General features: G+C 39.2%; 1 protein-coding gene across 1 annotated transcript in view; it reads left to right on the top strand.

Moving 5' to 3' along the window:
• The window catches only part of LOC306734890 (regulator of G-protein signaling 6-like), a gene marked incomplete at both ends in the record, with an annotated part of 70,140 nt that extends 54,537 nt beyond the window's left edge, over positions 1-15,603 (top strand). The window contains 12 exons of the mRNA XM_079216298.1: positions 770-834; positions 1,075-1,151; positions 2,306-2,387; positions 2,585-2,659; positions 3,065-3,166; positions 3,562-3,623; positions 6,738-6,848; positions 7,877-8,002; positions 9,798-9,984; positions 13,169-13,258; positions 14,137-14,190; positions 15,553-15,603. Of these exons, the coding sequence (XP_079072424.1) occupies positions 770-834; positions 1,075-1,151; positions 2,306-2,387; positions 2,585-2,659; positions 3,065-3,166; positions 3,562-3,623; positions 6,738-6,848; positions 7,877-8,002; positions 9,798-9,984; positions 13,169-13,258; positions 14,137-14,190; positions 15,553-15,603 (1,082 nt within the window). The remainder of the gene's footprint in view (positions 1-769; positions 835-1,074; positions 1,152-2,305; positions 2,388-2,584; positions 2,660-3,064; positions 3,167-3,561; positions 3,624-6,737; positions 6,849-7,876; positions 8,003-9,797; positions 9,985-13,168; positions 13,259-14,136; positions 14,191-15,552) is intronic.
• Between the last annotated feature and the right edge of the window lie 3,913 nt (positions 15,604-19,516).

Raw genomic sequence — 19,516 nt, 5'->3', positions numbered from 1 at the left:
GCTGGGCCAATATGTTGGTTTGCATATACTGAGTGTTTAAATGTGTTGCTTTCAACCAGTCGTATATGATGTCTGCCAAACTTGAAGTTCAATTTCATGTTTTAATTTTACTGCAAAACAATTTTTGTAACTTTTCATTCAAAGGCTGAATGAAGTTCAGTTTCTTTTCAACACGGTCTAGTGGTTTATCTGGCTAAAGAGCTGCTAACAATACAATGATTTAATCATTTTGAGTTTCTGAGGAAACCTGCATCCCATGTGGGAGGTCCACTAACAATGAAAACTAACTTCTAGAGAGGTAATTACAGAATATAAATGCATTAAATGGATATTGTATCATATACAGTGTAAATAAAGGGGATTTGATATAGTGAAAAGCTTAATGATAGTACCCTCTTTATAGGATTAAACACACCTATGTACCAGGTTATACCTGAATAGAAATACCAATGGCCTCCCACTGAGCGATAGACTGTAGCACAACTTGTACCCTTTGCTGTAGAGGGGACCACCACTCCACTTCCTGTCCTTCATCCTTTCACAGATGGTTGGAGTTTAGAGCTCAGGGCCTCTTCACACTCCACCTTATTTTCCTAAAGCAACACATAGGTGGACAGGTGGCCTCCAAAACTGATTATACTCTCATACCATGGGAGGTGAGGAGAGGTGAGGCAGGTGCATAGTGGATGAGAGATGCATGGATGAAAGGGAATGTGGGTAGGCCAACTGATACATCCCAGTTTCTGACGGTATCTCTTCCCTCTTGCAGCCATTTACCTGTGCAAGCGGACCATGCAGAACAAGACCAGACTGGAGCTGGCAGATTATGAGGCGGTGAGTGCTAGATTTTTCCTTTAGAAACAGATCAATACTTCTCATTGATTTGTGTCAAGCTCAAGGCAGAACATCACAATCACCTGAAGGTCAGATTCATGTGCGTCTGTAATAATATAATATGTCTATATTATCTCAGAAACTTCAAAACTGTTGTTTTAATTTTAATTAAGTGTTATAATGTTTCTTTTGAGATTTTTTTATCACAACCTATCTGTGTCTCTTTCTCCTCTCCAACAGGAGAACCTAGCCAGGCTGCAGAGAGCCTTTGCCAGGAAGTGGGAGTTTATCTACATGCAGGCTGAGGCCCAGGTCAAGTAAGTGTGCTCTGTTACCACAGCAACGCATAAAACTATGATGCATGCAGTGTGTGCAGTGTCACTCACACTTAAGGTAAAAAAAACCCACTACAATAAAATCTCAGTGCATGACATCCCATGTCATGAACAGTGAGTGTTTCTGACAGACTCCATTAACCCTCCTGTCATGGGGCTTCTTACAACATTAACTGTCCAGCGAGGGCTCTGGAGGTCTACTGCTGTATGTTTCTGAGGTATATCTTATATGACTTGGAAAATGGAGACAGAAGAAGGTAAAAAGGAAGAAAAAACAGATGGATACCGGACTGAACCACAGCACTTGATTTATGTATTGACATACACCGAAACCAAGGTGTAGAGAACGGTATGTTCAACATAGTCCCAAGACCTTTCGATGCAAAGAAAACATTATGGACGCGACATATTGTGTGTGTGTGTGTGTGTGTGTGTGTGTGTGTGTGTGTGTGTGTGTGTGTGTGTGTGTGTGTGTGTGTGCGTGTGCGTGTGTGTACCTGCAAACATATAATAATAATATAGGACTTAGTGATTGTGCCTTGCATGCAGCATCTTTTTGAGAATTGCTTTCTTGTATTTGTGACCAACAGTTTTGAAAAAGCCAGTGGTCACACTATGTTGTTTTGTCCACATGACTTAATATTGATTTTTTTTATTATCATTTTTTACAATTTGGATGTCCTCCATATGAAAAATGAACACCTTGGACAGTTTTAACTAAGGTACTTTTACTACAAAAATTGTGGTAAAAAATGTCATGATTTAATCTTTGGGAATGCCATTCTGTCAAGATGGCTACAGCCTTCATTTCCAAGTAAAGACACTGTGAGATGCTTTTTTATTTGAACTACAAAGGAAGGATGTCCTTTTGGTAGATTGACCCACAGTGTGTACTGTCAGTGCTGCAGTGTGTACACATCAGTGGTTGTGAACAGTGCTCACACACAAGAGATGGTGCACAGACCATACCAAGCCTTTGAGCACATGATCTTCAATATTGTTAAAAACTGATGGGCATGCAGACTTTATAATATCCAGGCTATCTCTCTCCGCTTCTTGTCCTTCTATCCTGATTCAACGGCTGCATGTACAAAGCTGCATGCTGTATTTATCACACTGACTGAGCTCATCTGCAGGATCGACAGAAAAAAGGATAAAACGGAGAGGAAGATCCTCGACAGTCAGGAGAGAGCCTTCTGGGACGTCCACAGACCTGTGGTAAGCCTCTGTGTGTGTGTGCATGTACAATTTGCAGCCATCTACCTCATCGTCCACACATATACTGTCTACTTTTTTTAATCATCCACAGCTCTCTTTGGGTTCATTGAAAATCACCAGTACTGACTGTAATAAAGATTATTATTATTATTATTATTATTATTATTATTATTATGTTTTGCTTGTGTTTTCTCCAGCCTGGATGTGTGAACACGACAGAGATGGACATCAGGAAATGTAGACGCATAATGAACCCCCATAGAGTTAAGAAGGTATAAGCTCCAATGAAAAGCCTTTGGTATGCTATGTTTGTCATTGAAGGTGAAAGTCTTTTTCAAGAAAAAATATATACCTCCACTTACTATATCTGATTGATAAATGTACAATACAACAAATACTACAATAAATGTACATGAAAGACACTGAATTTATTAAAATGCAGATTACTTAAATTTTTGTGGGCATAAATTGACAAATAACGCAATCATAACAACACTGTTTCTTAATGACATGCATATTCATGCAAGCAATCATTTTTGAATTTCAATTTTGTACCTCTTTAATTTTACAAGTGCGTTGTGCCTTTCTTAGCAGCTGTTTTCATGTTTTATCTGAGCTGTGAGAAAACAACAAGTACACATTGTGTCTCTTTTATCTCTCCCGCTTCAAACCACCAGTCAGTGTATGGTTTGGTGGAGGAGGGAACACAGTCTCAAAGTCCCATGCATACTCCCTCGCACCACTGCAGCAAAGGCACCAAGGAGGATGTAGAGAAAGAGGTAAAATGCTCACCAAAGGATGGATGTATGTATGTTGACAGGCTCTTCCTTGCATATTACACTTTATGCTACATGGTCAAATATTGCAGGAACTCTAATGTTTTCTGGCACAAAGGGATTGTTTTTCACCACAAAACAAGAAGACAACCAAAAACAACAGCATGCAACTGGTTAATGGGAAAATGTATCTTGATTATGAGAAACAGTAACACTAATATTACCACTGAGGCTGCCAACCAACTCAAACGTGGTCTTGTTTGTTTATTATACCAATACAAAGATGCTTATTTTCTGAAATTTAACAAAATTCACGACATTTAATATAGTGTTTTGTTTACTTATTTTGTACAAAACCAGCATAAATAAGCACCGACTCCTGTCATCTCCTCTTTCAGATCTTATTCCTGAACACCCAGATAGACCGTCACCGTATGAAGATGTCTAAAGTTGCTGAAAGGTACAGTACAGGAAACAGATCTAAAAATACTGCACATCATGAAGAGCATGTCTAATCTTTATCTTTTAAATACATACACCATGTTAGCTGAGAAGGAGACACCATCTTTTCTCATAAAGAGGACGCCTGCCTGCTTTCACATCTGCTGCGCTGTCTCTAAACCAAGAGCAGTGGCAGTTGGAGCTGATTTGTTTTAAACCGGTCGTGTTTGACATTTGGTAGAGTGTTAGAGTGTGATGAGTTTAAATTCCACAGCATTTATGCTTTATGTTTGTGGCTGAATGGGGTTAGGTTTACAGGTGTAGTAGGTTGTGGTTGCTCCCTGGATTTCCTTGCCCTTCATTGGTTTGGTATTGTGGAATAGGGGTCCAAGAGCAAAGCACAAGTCAACCTGCGTGTCACTCCCATTCCCATTTATGTGACAGCCCATTGAAAGGAGAACAATAAGAGCTGTCGTACCTAACCTTATTTTTGCAGTGCTCATAGAGTATTTCTGAATCTTCTAACCTCTCTTTAATGATCTAGTGATCTAATCTAGTTGCTTTAAAACATTTGAAAGATTATTTTTCTTTAAACTCCTTTCTGTCTGTTCTCCTAAAATCTTACTTTATTTTAAAAAGTTAAGTAACAACAAATAACTCTGCATGTCGCTGCACCCTAATTGAAAAGACTGTCAGGTGGATGTTTTATTTATTTCTTGGAATTAAACTGATTTGCTTTAGAAGCAGTTCAAACATCTTACCGTCTTGGTTTTGGCATTCTGGTAGAAATGGTTCAAATCAGAGCAAACTGGAAAGCACACGTTGGGTGCATCCCAAGTCTCTTATTTGTCGTTTCCTCGCTCCTTGATTCTCACTTGAACAGGAGTCATATTGACAGCCGTCCCAGAGCTCTTATTTCTGCTCTGAGGAGCGAGGATCAAAGAGCGAGGAGGGATCTCTGAGGAACTATGAGCGAGGAGGCACGAGAGCGAGCTTCTAGGAAGTGTTTTAACGCTCGACATTGATCATCAGTTATTTGATTGGATGCTGTAGCTGATCGGCCTGATCGCTGAAGTTTCATATCAGAGTGAAGACGGATCACAGAATAAACTCAAGTTATATATTTGATTTAGTTCTGAGTCATATATTGCTAGAATATTTGTTTATTGAAGGTCTGATCAACAAAATGATCACAAACCACTTTCTTCATTTATAAAAAAAGATTTGTCTTTTCATGATCTGTTAATTCCTTCAATAACTTTATTATGGATACTATTATAGTCATTTCCATTCAGTCACGTGAGGCTGATCGTCCCCGAGTGTCGGGTTTGATGAGTTGTGTAATTTCAATTTCCCCGAAACATTAAGACGAATAAATAAATTCCAGCTTCCAAGAGAAACCATAAATCTATTCTGGGTTATTTTATAATGGCGTTGCAATCAGAATTTCAAAACATACAGACGTAATAAATAAGACAAAGACATTCTTCCGGTCCTGCGCTTATAAGCAGGACACCGAACACAGTATACTGTAAATACCACACACTGTGTATAAATACTCAATTCAGTGTGTTAACCAGGTAACCGAATACAGAGATCAACCATCTCTACTCTGTAAGTGATGATAACTGTGTCTTTATTAGTATAAGTAGTTTAACACCATTAAATCAAGTGAGAGAAACGGGGATGCAAATAAGAGACTTGAGGATGTACCCATTGTAAGCTTCATAAATGTTACACCTATTAACTTATTATTCTGATATATTGCATTAACTTGTACAGGCATTCTTGGTATGTTGTCCACCCTCCCTATAGATACACAGTATGTTTATGCATGTGTCTCGTCTCTATCCTCCGCGTGTTACTTGGCCCGACGGTCCCATCCTCTGCTCAGTCAGTCGGGACGTTACACAGCATCGCACTGATCACTGCTGCTGCTCTTTCCTTTAACCTCTGGACTCCACATCCGGAGCTGAGTGTAATTGCTCTGGATAGTTTGGGGGCATTAACCCCAAAATAATTTTGAGTAATAACATTCAAGGCGACTAGTATCATACATTTTATTTGTAATCACCTTCATCTTTTAACTTTACTTATGGAAGTATAATGGTGATCGCATTTCACGAAAGCGCTGCACATGAACACCCAAACAAACTAAGAGCACGGGTTTAATGATTGTGTTCAGGCTGTCGCTGTCCGTGGTCCTGAGTCTCTCCTTGCCTTGTGCACTTATACTGCATACATCTGGGATACGTTTTCTTTTGTTTGATCTTATGTAAGCTATGGTCTACATGTTTTATCCATGGTCTTTGTCTCACATCCTATATTTGACTGAATGCTTGTTTTAGTTTATTTTCTTGGTTGACTGATTTGTTGGGTTCTGTTGCTAATAGTGTCATATTGTGCTATCTGTTACTTTACAAGCTCCAGGCCTGACTCAAAACCTCAGGGTGTCTCTTTAGGTCCAATTGCCTCGATAGTTACTCCTAAAGAATGGTCTGACTAAAGTACTAGCGAGTTGTTTTCTGTAGAGTTCATATTCTCGTATATTAGATGGTCATCATAATTAAAAGTTCTAAATTAGTTTAAATACAAAACTAAACTGTGGTTATATTGCCCAGTCTCAGAGGAAGTGTTGAGTATTTTTCATTACTAAAACCTTGACCATGACCTGGCATACTCATTTGTTTTTTAATGTATTATAGCTACTCTACAGATACTGTATTATGTCATGGAGGGATGCAACAGTGGCTTACATGACGTCGTAAAGAAACCATGTTGTGTTCTAGATTCTTCAGTAGCAATTTAAACTGCGAGCAGAAAAACATGTTCAGAGTCCTGCTGTCGTTGTTGCACTTTATTCTCCTCTCGGTTCTTGTTCATTGCAGACTATCAAAGAGCGGTCGGGGGATCACATCAGAACAGATGTTCCTGCTTAATGATGTGTTTATTCATAATTTACTTAATTAACTTCAGATAGCATTCAAGTCACAATTAATTACATCAGGTAAACTGAGGAAATATTGATTGATTGATTGAATATTTAAACATTCGAAATGGGTGCAATGTTAAACTTTGTCTTTTGACCAGCTATGCCCTCAACCTGTCGTGTGTGTGTGTGTGTGTTTGTCAGTCTGATAAGCTACACTGAGCAGTACGTGGACTATGATCCGTTTGTGATGACACTGGAGCCGCCCAACCCCTGGACCAGCGATGATCCCTCCCTCTGGGATCTGGAGGCCAGGTATGAGAACAGAAAGCAAAGCGGTTTCACTTTCATAGCCAGTGAATATGCCCTTATCATTTGATAGTTTATCTGGCCAGTCACATATCACAGTCAGATATAAAGTGATAATGTTTAGAGTGTATTGGTTATGTCGGTGTCAGATTTTGACCAAGAAGAAGGATGTGTAGACTATAAAAAAGACTATCTCTCACTTGCTCCATCCATTTTGATAATAAAAAAAAACTCTGAGCACTGCAGCCACATAACACTGTCAATCAGTGGACTACTCTTTTAAATTACATGAGATATGTCTGAGGATAGGCTGTTTATGCTATTTAAAGAATAGACCATTGTGAAATATATCTTTTGGAACAACGTTTTTTGAGTATTTCAGCTTGTTTTTTTTTATTGTTTCTTGAACCATGCTACAATGAGTTACAATCAGTAAGCGATTGGCCTTTTATCTGAATTAGTGAATGGAATTCAGTCATTCAGTTTTCTCATTCAATCCAAATCAAATAATCCACCTGTAAAGTGTCAAATAATTGGTTATCCTTTGAATTGTCCTCTTGACAAATGCAGGTAATGAACTGCAGTATAAGAGAGGGCAGTCAGAGCTCAACGAGTCGTACTATGCTCTGGCCTGTTCTGAATTATGCAGGAAGTAATTAGAGCAGACGTATAATCATTGTGCCTAATGTAGTTTAATAATGTAGCTGAAATTATTAATTGTAGGATCGGAGAAATACATACCCTTAGAGATTGAAAGTGACTGATTTCAGATGAGTGTTGGCATAAAGCGCAGCTTTCCTGACACAAATCTCACATCAACATCAGCCCTTTTAAACAATTGACTGCATTTTAGTTCTCAAAGTCGTATCCCTTCCTCTTAATTCATGTCAGCCCTCTCAACACTGAGCATTTCTCCACCATTTCCTTTTAATTAAATACCTTTCAAATCTTAACAACCCTATAGAAACTTCAGGTTCAAGTTTACTCTGTCTGTCTGTCTAATTAATATGTATCTCCTCTCCCATCCCTCCCAGTAAGGAGCCCAGTCTACAGAGGATGAAGAAGTGGGGGTTCTCTCTGGAGGAAGCCCTGAAGGACCCGGCAGGACAGGAGCTCTTCCTAAAGTTCCTGGAGTCAGAATTTAGCTCAGAAAACCTGCGGTGAGCACTCAAGAATCTGTAATACTCATTTACAATATTTTTATGTTATAGTTACTTTCGACATTTCATGAAATATTTTACATCTGCGTGGTGGTGGTCCCTTTAACTTTGAGGGTTTCTTGTAAAGAGAGTGGAGGAAAGAGGTATTCAGCTTTAGAGAAATTCAACTTGCTGACATACAATATGTTCGATGTAGATTTAAGGCTGTACAATCACACTTTTTGTGTAATCACACTTTGGGGGTATTTCGACTTGTGACATTGTGAAAAGAGTACAACAGTTATTTAAAAGCTCTGCTCTGAAAATAGCCAGAAAAGACAGATTTCTCTTTGGCATCCCTATTGTTCCAACCTACCATTTCAACCCACTTGTGCACTTGTAAACGCAGGAAGAAACAAACCACGAGTGAAGTATTTTCCTGTTCCCCGTAGGAGATCTGGAGCCGAAATCAAAATGTCATAAACTGAAAATTCATAAGAGTAGGAAAAATTATCCTGTTGAGCTGCATACGTCAATTTGAAAGTCAGTTACTTTCTGAGTTTTGCTCAGCAAGATACATAACTGGTTTCTCTGAAATGATTTTACCTCTAAGAACATATTTACAAATATGATCATATTTAAAAATTCCCAGCAATTCTAGCCTAGCTTAGCATAAAGACTGCAAACCTCGCTATTATTATTGAACTAATAATAAACAGATAATAGTGTGTGTGTGCACGCACTAATGTGAAAGTGTGTGCTCTTGTAATTTAATGACGTTGATTTCACAGCGTTGTTGCTTATTGATTCACGGTGATATTATATTCATCCTTCCTTCGACAAACAGATTCATGGCCGTTCATCGCGTTCAGGCCTTTATGTAACGGAGCAGCAATAAGTCTGAGTGAGAGGGAGAGTGACCATCTCAAACAGCAGAGAGAGAGAGGAGGAGACGAGAGATGTGTTGGGAATTATAGTCTGGGAATGAACTCAGAGATAACATGGAGGTCATTGATGCCTGGGAGCTAAATACGGACACAATGCACACATACACGACAGAGAGCCCACACCCTTATCACTACTCGCCTCTTGGCTATCCTACTTGCCTCCTCGCGTCTCTCTCGCTCCTTCTTGTTTCTTTTTTTCTGGCCTTTAATTGCTTTTGCTTTTATGAGGAAGCTTTTGGAAGAGCACTACTGAGGGGGAGAGCAACGGCGAGTGAGAAACCGAGAAGCAGACCCCAGAGTGTCTCTCTCAATATTATCATCTCTGAACCAGTCCACAGATCAATATAGATACAAAACTAATATTGGAGGCAGTCCGCCTGTGGCTCTCTGCTGCCTCTGATGTTTAACACAGTTCATTGTATGCTTCCCTTTATACCAACTGTCTTATACTGGATATGTACAAGTCTGAACGTCCCAAAACACCTCAGTCAATCATATAAAAGAATGCCTTTAAAATGTTTAATGTGGTAAAAGTATTTTTATTTCCAGGTTTCACAATTTATCTTTTAAAGAGGTCACGTTTTCTTGTTGTCCAATCTGACTGACACAACTTTATCTATATGTTTTTATTCAATAATTTCAGAATTTTTCTGTGGAAAAGTAAAAGGCGCCAACCTTACATTTAGATTTGTGGATAATTCTCCAGGGAAAAATGTTTAACTCTATCTTAAATGGCTTGTTTAATACAATTGCGTCAAAGTGCTTAATTTCTTGCAGATAAATTACCACAGAAAAAATAAATGATTTGCATTGTTTGACATGATCTTTAAGTCAATAATGATCTGAGGGGAGTTTGATCTTTATTGCAGGTTCTGGTTGGCGGTGCAGGGCCTGAAGAGGATGCCGCAGCAGGAGGTTCCCCAGAGGGCGCAGGACATTTGGGCGGAGTTTCTGGCGGAGGGAGCACCCAGCTCCATCAACCTGGACTCCCACAGCTACGAGCGCACGAGCCAGAACCTGAAAGACCCTGGACGATACAGCTATGAGGACGCACAGGTGAGGAAACAAAAGATACAGGAAGGAATAGTAGTTTGGAGTGTATAATTAGTAAGATTGCATTTGAGTTCAGGAAAACGTATCATCACATCCTTCTTAACAAGTTGTTACACTCAAAATTAGATTTGAAAATCAGTCATCCAACCAGTCAAACATTCTCATTAGACAGACTTCTATGGAGGCGCAAGAACAGTAATATTGTCACAATTATAGATAAAGTACTTCCTCACCCCACAGATACTCCAGTTTTAACATTCCCAATTTAAATTAAACACTTTACAGAGCCTCATTAACTCCCTCTACCACACACAGGAATAACAATACACACAACTGCCATTCACAAATTAGATTTAAAAGAGAGAGCATGAAAATAATCCATGTTCTTAAAATACCATGCAGAGTTTCTTTTTGTGATCCAAACGTGTTTTGTTCCCACATGTCAGCTAAAGGTTGAGCGAGAGAGAGAGAGAGTTTGGGAGAGAGAGAGAGATTTTTTTTTTTGGGTGATACTTTGTCTGTAAATATACAAATTTAATTTAACAGCTCTGCATAAATACTTTAAACAGGGAGAAACAGCTAGCACCTCTAAAACTCACAAATTGACACATTATATCTTGTTTGTTTAATCCCTAAAAAAAAGTGATGTATAAAATATGATATACCTTTATACCAACCTAAGCTAATAAGACGCTGACTGGAGCTACATATTTAATTTACAGACATGAGAATATTATCAATGTAATGCAAAATAAGCGTATTACCTCAAAAGGTGGAACTATAGCTTTTAAATCTGTCGTTGATATTCTGTGCAACAGGATTTCTCAGCCACATACTGTAGCTCCTATAAGGATGCGTTCTTACGGAGGCCAATGTATACGAGGAGGAGGTGTATACAGTAATAACACAGCTCAGCTCTCACACTGCAGGGAACTATTGGAAGCCCCATTCAGAATGGCGTTATCACCCTTTTAATTTGTATCCCTTCAGGTGATCAGTGTCAGTACTGCCTCTTCAGAAACTCAATCCCACACTGTTGTCTGCCCCATTTGTCTTTCTTACACGCTTCACCAATGTCAACTAGGGTTTATACTGTGGAGTGATTTCTAGAGAATAGGCCTCGCTGAGAGATGGATAAGGTTAGTGGAAAGACGTGTTGGGGTCTGGGTGCTGTCTGTCAACTATTTTCCTGCTACAGGCTTAAAATGTAAAAGTTAGTTGGCAATGTGATACAAGCATAGTTTTGCCCCAGTGACTCTTGATTAGTTCACTCTCACAACTCCTTTTATATATATTTGGACAGGGCAACCTAACAAAACAGTTTAACACAACATTCAAAAGACCTGCTCACTGCTCCCTCGTTAGTTTATGTTTTTCTCTTAATGAAAACACAGACAACATCCTATATAGCAATATATAGAAAGAGGAGAATAACAGAACTAAGGCCACAAAAGTAAACCTGGATGCTGCTTTCCATACCATTTCACATGAGACACAACTGTGGACAACACAAGAGCACTCAAGTAAAGAGATAAAATCAAACTAAAATAAAGGGAGCATTGAGTATATCAGTTGCATCTAAATGTACCACTTCATTATACCAGGTGTTAGTACCAATTTAGTCAGACATTCACGATGACAAATGTAGAACCTTTTTGTCATCGGCTGAGTCCATTACTTAAAACCACATTGGCTAGACGGTTTCCAGTGTCTCAATATTGTTCTACATCCCGTTGTTACAGCCAGATGGACCCATGACCTCTTGTGTTCATTCATAATGATGCTGTCTGGTGACACAGCCAGAATACACACAGCTGGAGATTAAATCAACTCCCCTTGAATCTGTTTATTCAGGAGGTAATATCATCCTCTCATAGGCGCTTGTTTCTTCACACAAATACAGCATGTGAGCTTCTTTCTCCAGTAGGTGTCACTCTCCCTTCATTTTAGTCGAGCTAATATACTTTGGTTCCAGTTGTTTAATAATGTATACTAAGTGAGATGAGATTGAGCGTCACTTGAACAACTATTATATTATTATCAAACTGTTATCGGTCTTCTGCAATTTTTACACTCACATTTCATTGTCAAATCTTGAATAGGCTCATATCACTTTTTTTATGCCAAATCATGTGGAACAACGTCTTACTCATTGTTGGAGGCTCAGAATATATTTATTTTCTTCTGGGAGAATACAGTCCCTGATTTGCAAAAAAAATCTTGGAAAAATTATATTGACTATATTAATTTGATCAATTCAGTTTATTTTATAAAGCCCAACATCACAAATACAAGTTTGCCTCGGAGGGCTTTACAATCTGTACATATAACATCCCTGTCCCGGGACCTCAGATCAGGAAAAACTCCCCCAATAAAGATAGTAAAAACCCTTTCACAAGGAAAAAAAAGGGGATCAATGGGTTCATTTAATTTTCCCTCAAATTATTATTGTATAGTTAATTGTCTCCAAATAATTTCACCCACACATAGTTTTACAAAACATAGTGCTGGATTCTTAAAAATCTTAAAGTTCCCGTTTAAGACAGGAATGCCTCCAAAGTAGTTGGGGCCACTAGTTCTTCCTCGATCCTGACCCAGGACAGCACTCTATCAAGGGAACTTTGATAACTGGGAAAGGGAAAAGGCTGATTGATAACCGTTTAGATAATGATAGACCTCCACTTCTTTAGCCACTTGTGGGCGACTGTGGCTCAGTGGTGAGCAGGGTCGTCCTTCGATCGACGGTTCGATCCCCGGCTCAGCTAGCCCATGTCGATGTGCCCTTGAGCAAGACACTTAACCCTAAATTGCTCCCGTATCTGCGCCTACGGTGTATGAATGGTTGATCATCCTGATGTGGCACCTTGCATGGTAGCTCCTCTCATCAGTGTGTGAATGGGTGAATGATGTCATGTAGTGTTAAAGCGCTTTGAGTGGTCGGAAGACTAGAAAAGCGCTGTACGGGTCCATTTACCATTCAGTCTGATTGTGTACACCAGAATAACTGGAGAGTATTAGTTTGCATTCTTTTTTTCCCAAATTGAATCCCCAAATATGTCAAACCTTATGGCAGCCACTTGAATTGCATATACCAACTGCAAATGTAATCTCTTCTTTCTTTGACAAGTTTTGCACATCATTAGTGAGCACATACTTACAAACAAGGGCTCTCTCTGCCTCCACTCAGGACCACATCTACAAGCTGATGAAGAGCGACAGCTACACACGCTTCCTGCGCTCCAACGTGTACCAGGACCTGCTGACGGCGAGGAAGAAAGTAAGTGTGTCGGTGTGAATCTGTATGATTGTACAAGTGGTGGAAGAATTATAAGTTGAATATGGATCCTTTACTGAAGTAAAAGTACTACATTGAGAACATACTCCATTTCATTAAAAGTCCTGCATTCAAAACCTTGAGTGAAAGTATGTAAGTATTATCAGCAAGATTTATTTAAAGGAGAAAAGTAAGAGCTCTCATTCTGCAGAAAGATGGTCCCCATCAGTGTTTTACTATAACATGATGTTTTAATATCACACTTTCATATTACTGCTGCATTGATGTGTGTGTTTCACTGCTGTAGAGGTTGAGGATCGTATTTAAATACTGTTGGTTAGTTAAATATAAAACATGGTTACTAAAAGTGGAAACTGCAGGCTCTCATTTTGCGCTGCCCCTGAACGTGAAGTGAAATGCTCTCATGAATATGTTGTAGTAATAGTTTATCATAACAATCCAATAAAAAAATAATTCCAGTATAAAATCATTCAAAACTGTCATTAAAAAGTAATCTTCTCATCTCTAAGCCCCGTAACTGACAATCTTCACCTTTTCTAATGAAGGCAACAAAAGCCCCCCAAAAAATAAATTTTGTGAAAAGTCATAGTATTGTACGTCATAGTAAAGTATCATTGGAGGGATCTCACAGAGGTCGCTTTGTAAATGGGCATCAATGATACGCCTTCTGGCTGCTTCACTGGAACTATTCAAACTCACCTTTTCCTCCAGAGGTTTCTATCTTTGAAGCAGAGAAGTGGAAAGGCAATAATTATAATGACCACATATTCAATTCTGCATAACGTTAATGATTCCTTTTGGGCTTTGAACACTGAAATGTTGAACTTGTCCACCGTTTTACTTTCTCTTTGTCTCTCCAGCCCGAAACCGAGCAGGGCCGCCGCACCTCCCTGGAGAAGTTCACTCGCAGTGTGGTGAGTGTCCCGCTGCTCTGCGTTCAACTCTTGAACTGCATTAATTAAATTAGAGTTTGGGATTTGGTATTATATACTAGCAAAAATAAAGAAAGATTACAGTGACTCAGCTTTTTTGGGAGCAAAACTCCCAGAAATTACAGTGGTTCAGACTCGCATCCCGCCTTCTACGCGCCTTTACATTCAACCATAAATGGTCAATTTAAAAAAAGAAAAGCACCTTATGAATGTTGATGCACAGAAATGAGCTGCTGATCAGTGGTTCTTTTAAGGTGAATCACGGCAATTAACAAGAGGAAGCTTGTGGATGAAGGGATCCCTGAACACTTGTTTCCTCCCAATTCTTCCATTAAGTCCTAACTGGACTAGAGTATCTATGGTGCTGTATTACATTTCATTTAGCTGACGCTTTTATCCAGAGCGACTTACAATAAATGCATTCAACCACGAGTACAAACTCAGAACAACAAGAATCAAGAAAGTACAATTCCTTCAAAAAAGCAAAGTTACAAAGTGCTATGAGTGCGTGCGAGTAAGGTGTTACTTTCTTTATTCAAGGTCGGAAAATATGTACTTTTAGTTTGCGGTAGAAGATATAGAGACTTTCTGCTTTCTGCTGCATGCCACCATTGAGGAGCCAGGACACCAAACAGTCGTGACTTTGTTGAGTGTTTAGCTCTCAGTGACGGAGCTACAAGCCGATTGGCAGAAGCCGAGCGGAGAGTAAACGCATCACGAGTGTAATTACATGCCAGCTAAAGTGACTGGAGAAGGCAGAGTGTGTGACAGTCACCGCGGTGACTCAAGGGAGCTCCAATACTTGCGCCGGCTAGTCTCTCCAAAATGTCCGTACGCATGGGTCAGAGTTTTGTTATTATAGATCACAACTTTTGGGAAGTGGTGTACGCCTCTTTCAGGCTCTGTTTTGTGCGTATAAATGAGAGCCCTGGGTAATTAGTTGTTCACTGCATACATTAATTTATCCAGCGTTATTACCACGGATAAAGAATGGCTTGCAGTAACATTGACTAGGGTATGCAGGATACATGTTTATTTCAGGATGTACAACTCAAGCTATATAAGAAGATAAGGACACCTCTCTGCTCAAATCTATTTGCTTCCTTCATGTAGTTTCTGTCAGGTTTTGTTTGCTTTGCCAAACAATGCGTTGAGCTGCACAATAAGCATGAAGAATCATAATCAATAAATGCGTCCACAATTTATTTTCCTTTGAGCTTTGATACATGTTTTGCAGTCTTTAATTTCTTCCAGTTTTCCTTCCACGCTGCTTTTTCTCAACCCTTACAAAAGCTTTTAACAGCGATCGCCCTCACCTCCCTCCATCTCTCTGCTTCCTACCAGGGCAAGTCACTGACGGGCAAACGACTGACGGGCCTCATGCCGTTGTCCTGACAAGGCGTGGACGAGGAGTAGCTGGAACCATGCCCAGAAGAGCTGCTTCACCCTGGGGTGCAGGTGGAAAAGGACCCTGGGGGCTTGGGGTGTGGCTGTGGGACACGGGTGATGGCTGCCAACATGCCTAGACCGCCGGACTGGACCGCCATACACGTTTGAAACTCACCTTGGATCAGTTCAAGAGGACTGACAGCATGCAATAAGTCACCAGACCTGACATCAGGACAGTGCTGTCACATGGTAGAGGATAAACAATGCTGCTCTTCTTCGGAGGTTTCTACTCAAACGCCTGCTCAACGCAGGCTTTGTCATTTCTCCCTAGTTATTTTGTCTACTATCTACACTCATTCATGTTAATATGGTAGTTTAAGGGGCTATCGCTTTACTTTCAGTAATATAAACGTGGAATGCTTGAATGCAAATGAGACTTAGGGTAATGCTGTAGCTGGCTAGGAAAGAAGAGTAAACATCTGAACTTCACCTTAACCTTCACATTGATGGCAATGCAGCTTTAATGGTGAAACAGGTGGACAACACCTTTTACATCTGCTGATGTGCGATGACACAAGATCAACAACCTCTGTGTGTCCAGTAGTGGATAGATAATTATAATGTGCTTTTATTAATTTCTCCTGAAAAGCGGTGAAATTAAACGTTTTGGTTTGGGGGGTGGGTCTGTTTTAGGAATGTCACAGTACTGGCGAAATTAATCTGAACAAAAAGTGTTTTAAATGAGCGATCTGATGTAAGGTTTTATTATATCTTCAGAACATTCCACGTCAGGCGGTCGCAACAAGGTGTCAGTGAGCTCACCTCTAACCATTCTTCACCTTATATAAAGAGGACCACGGTAATAAAAGAGGAATGCACAGCAAAGAGATGGACTTGTCCTGTTATTTCATGTGTCCATTTTATTCGTCCTGAAGCTACAAAGAAATGCACCTTTACGTCACAGGAAATGGGTAAATGTGACGTTTCTAGAAACACGTGGTAATGGAGCCAAACTTTGAATGCAGTTCCATGTAGAAGAGACTTATTTGCTCTTTGTAGTCACATACCGCCCTCTAGTGCATCTGGAATATCAATGCTGGGAAATGTGTCTCCAAGATTCCTGAAGTTGAATTTAAAACATTTATTTGATTTAATACTATTTTTTATCAATAATGAAAGTATTGGTATAGTATGTCATGGTCATTACGTCTTTAAAAATCATGAAAGAATTGTATAGTAAAAGTTATAAAAAAAATATTGATAATAATTACTAATATATAGTATTTATATATAGTATAGTTAAGATCATACTATACTATGAGTTGTTTTTTGTAACTTACAATAGAGTTGAAGTGGTTTCCATAACCACAGGTAAAGTCACTGTGCACAAGTTTCTCTTTTTTAGAAGATGAGAAGAATAGAATATCATGGCTTTTTTTGGGTGACACCACTTCACACCTGAATTAACTGAATTTAAAGCTACAGGACAATTCAGGGTTCAGGACCCGTAGGCGTGAATGTGAGTGTGGATGGTTGTCTGTCTCTGTGCTCTGAGATAAGCTGCCGACCTGTCCAGGGGAACCCTGCATCGCCCACTGTCAGCTGGGATCGCCTCCAGCGCCCGGCTCCAGTGCCCGGCACCCCTGAATTTGATAAGCGGTTTGGATAATGGATACATAGAACCCTGAGGTTGGAGCATAGAACCCTGAGGTTGGAGCATAGAACCCTGAGGTCGGAGCATAGAACCCTGAGGTCAAAAAAGTTCATGCCCCACCGCCACAACAAAATTGTAACAAAATGGTGAATTTTTATTGAAATAACTTCTTGTGACTCAGCCATCTGTGCTATTTCATGTAATATAATAAAGAAAATTTAAATAATTTTCAAGTAAATACGATTTCTCCATCAGACAAAAACAATAACATGTGCAATCACTTTGTTAGGACAAGGCAAATAAAGTTATATCTGTGAAAAAAAACTCATATTTGGCAAAAGAAAAGCTTATTGGCTGCAATTAACCTGTTTTGCACTGAATATATTTTAAAGATAATAACAATAAGGTGCAACCTGTGAAACTAAACAAAACAAGTTAAAATATTTGCCTGCGTTAACGGAATGCATGCATACATTCACGGCACAGGCGTTACAGTCCATGGGCGTATTATAAGACGATACAACTACCGTTGTCGAGCTCCCTTAGGCCGATGAGTCGTAGATCTCTTTAATCTCCGTCATATCTGCTTGCAAAACCGTTAAAAGTTTCCCAACTTGCCCCATCTCCTCCATGGCTTTTACCAGGGACTGTTGCATAGCCTGCAGCACGCTTCCCTCATTGCTCATGCCCTCAGGGTTTGCTGTCTTAGCATTAGCATCACCAGTAGTAGCACTCTTGTTGGCCGCTCTCGTTGTCATATTGCGTGAGTCACCGGTTCGCTCAGCTACAACAGTGTTTAACTATCACTTTCTATGACTTTACAGCACAGTCACGCCAATATCATTAGCTAATTTGGGGTAGTTAGGTGGGTTTACCGGGACGTATCCAGTCAGGCAGCCATCCTACTTGGTGGTCCCACGTGACTCAATGTGTATGTAAAGCTTAAAAAAATTGAAATTTGATGAATACTATGTGGTAATAAAATAAATACACTGCACAATTATTAGGAAAGTAGTTTTTTTTTTTGGGGGGGGGGGGGGTTAATTGTATTATTGAACAACTACAGTGCTCTCGGTCAATCCAAAATGTTAATAAACCTCAAACCTGAATATTTAAGACAGTAAAAGTGAGGTTTTTACTTTCTTCGAAGAATATCTGTGTGTTCACAATTATTGGGCAACTATTAGTGTGCAGACAAGTGTGCACACAATTCAAAATAATAATTTTCAAATTAAATAAACTGTAAATAATATTTAAATAAAGTGTGAATTAAAATATAGCCTTATAATCTGTGAATGATATGCTTCAGCAGTCTTCATGTTTGCAGAACCAGAACTTTCTCTTCATATCTGTGATCTGTATTATCCCATTACTTGTTGCCAAAGCCTCTCAGAAGTTCTACCATTTCAGAACGATTATCAGATGAGCAAAGAGGTTGGCCATTAATTCTGTTTGACAATATTGAATGTTGACTCCCAAGCTACACAATAGACATAAAGCATGGACTGCAATGCCACGACATGTTTGTTCCACAAAAACCTGAACTAGTCTTTGCACTTCCTATAAAAACCATGTTTTTACTGCAGCTTGTAAGACCATGTAATTCAAAAAAGGATTTCTGCCAGAGTCCTTTTTTCATTTTGTTTTAAACTGAATAAACTCGGAAGTCTAAAAGTGTGTCTGCTCATTAAGCGAACGGTATTGCAAATACAAAAAACATAATTGAACATGCAAGCTTTACAACATGCTGATGACATGATTTAGTTTTAAGCAGATTGAATGTTTCTCTCAAGTAAGAGTATCAAAATAAATATGTAAAACTATGTAAGATGTGTTTCATCATGTTTCTGATTATAGCACAACCTTAGTCGAAGGCCAAGTCTCCCCTATCAATTACTGTTTAAACTTAATTACTTAAATAAAAGTTGGAATCTTTTGTCTCCATATTCACAGCTATTAATATTTGAATGTTACATGAAAATGTATCAGGCGTCTTACCGTTCCCAATTTTACAGACTAAAACATACATCATATGAGTTTTCTCCAAACTTTTATGGTAATAATAGAAAAACCTGTTGGTAAAACTACGTTCCAACTCAAGCCTGCAATGCAACTTCTTCATTTCTAGGAAACGATGTCTTGACTATAGTTAACATAAATTAATCTATTCATCTCAGATTGTGCAATCCCTCAAACTGGGTTAGGCGCATGCCTTTTGCTTTCTCATTAGGATATATGCCACATGGCCTATTTCCACACTCTTAG

Source organism: Taurulus bubalis (genome assembly GCF_910589615.1).
Source record: "Taurulus bubalis genome assembly, chromosome: 3".
In the NCBI taxonomy this organism is placed as follows: domain Eukaryota; kingdom Metazoa; phylum Chordata; class Actinopteri; order Perciformes; family Cottidae; genus Taurulus; species Taurulus bubalis.
Note: the sequence above shows the minus strand (reverse complement) of the source record. Positions and strands in the feature narration are given on the sequence as shown.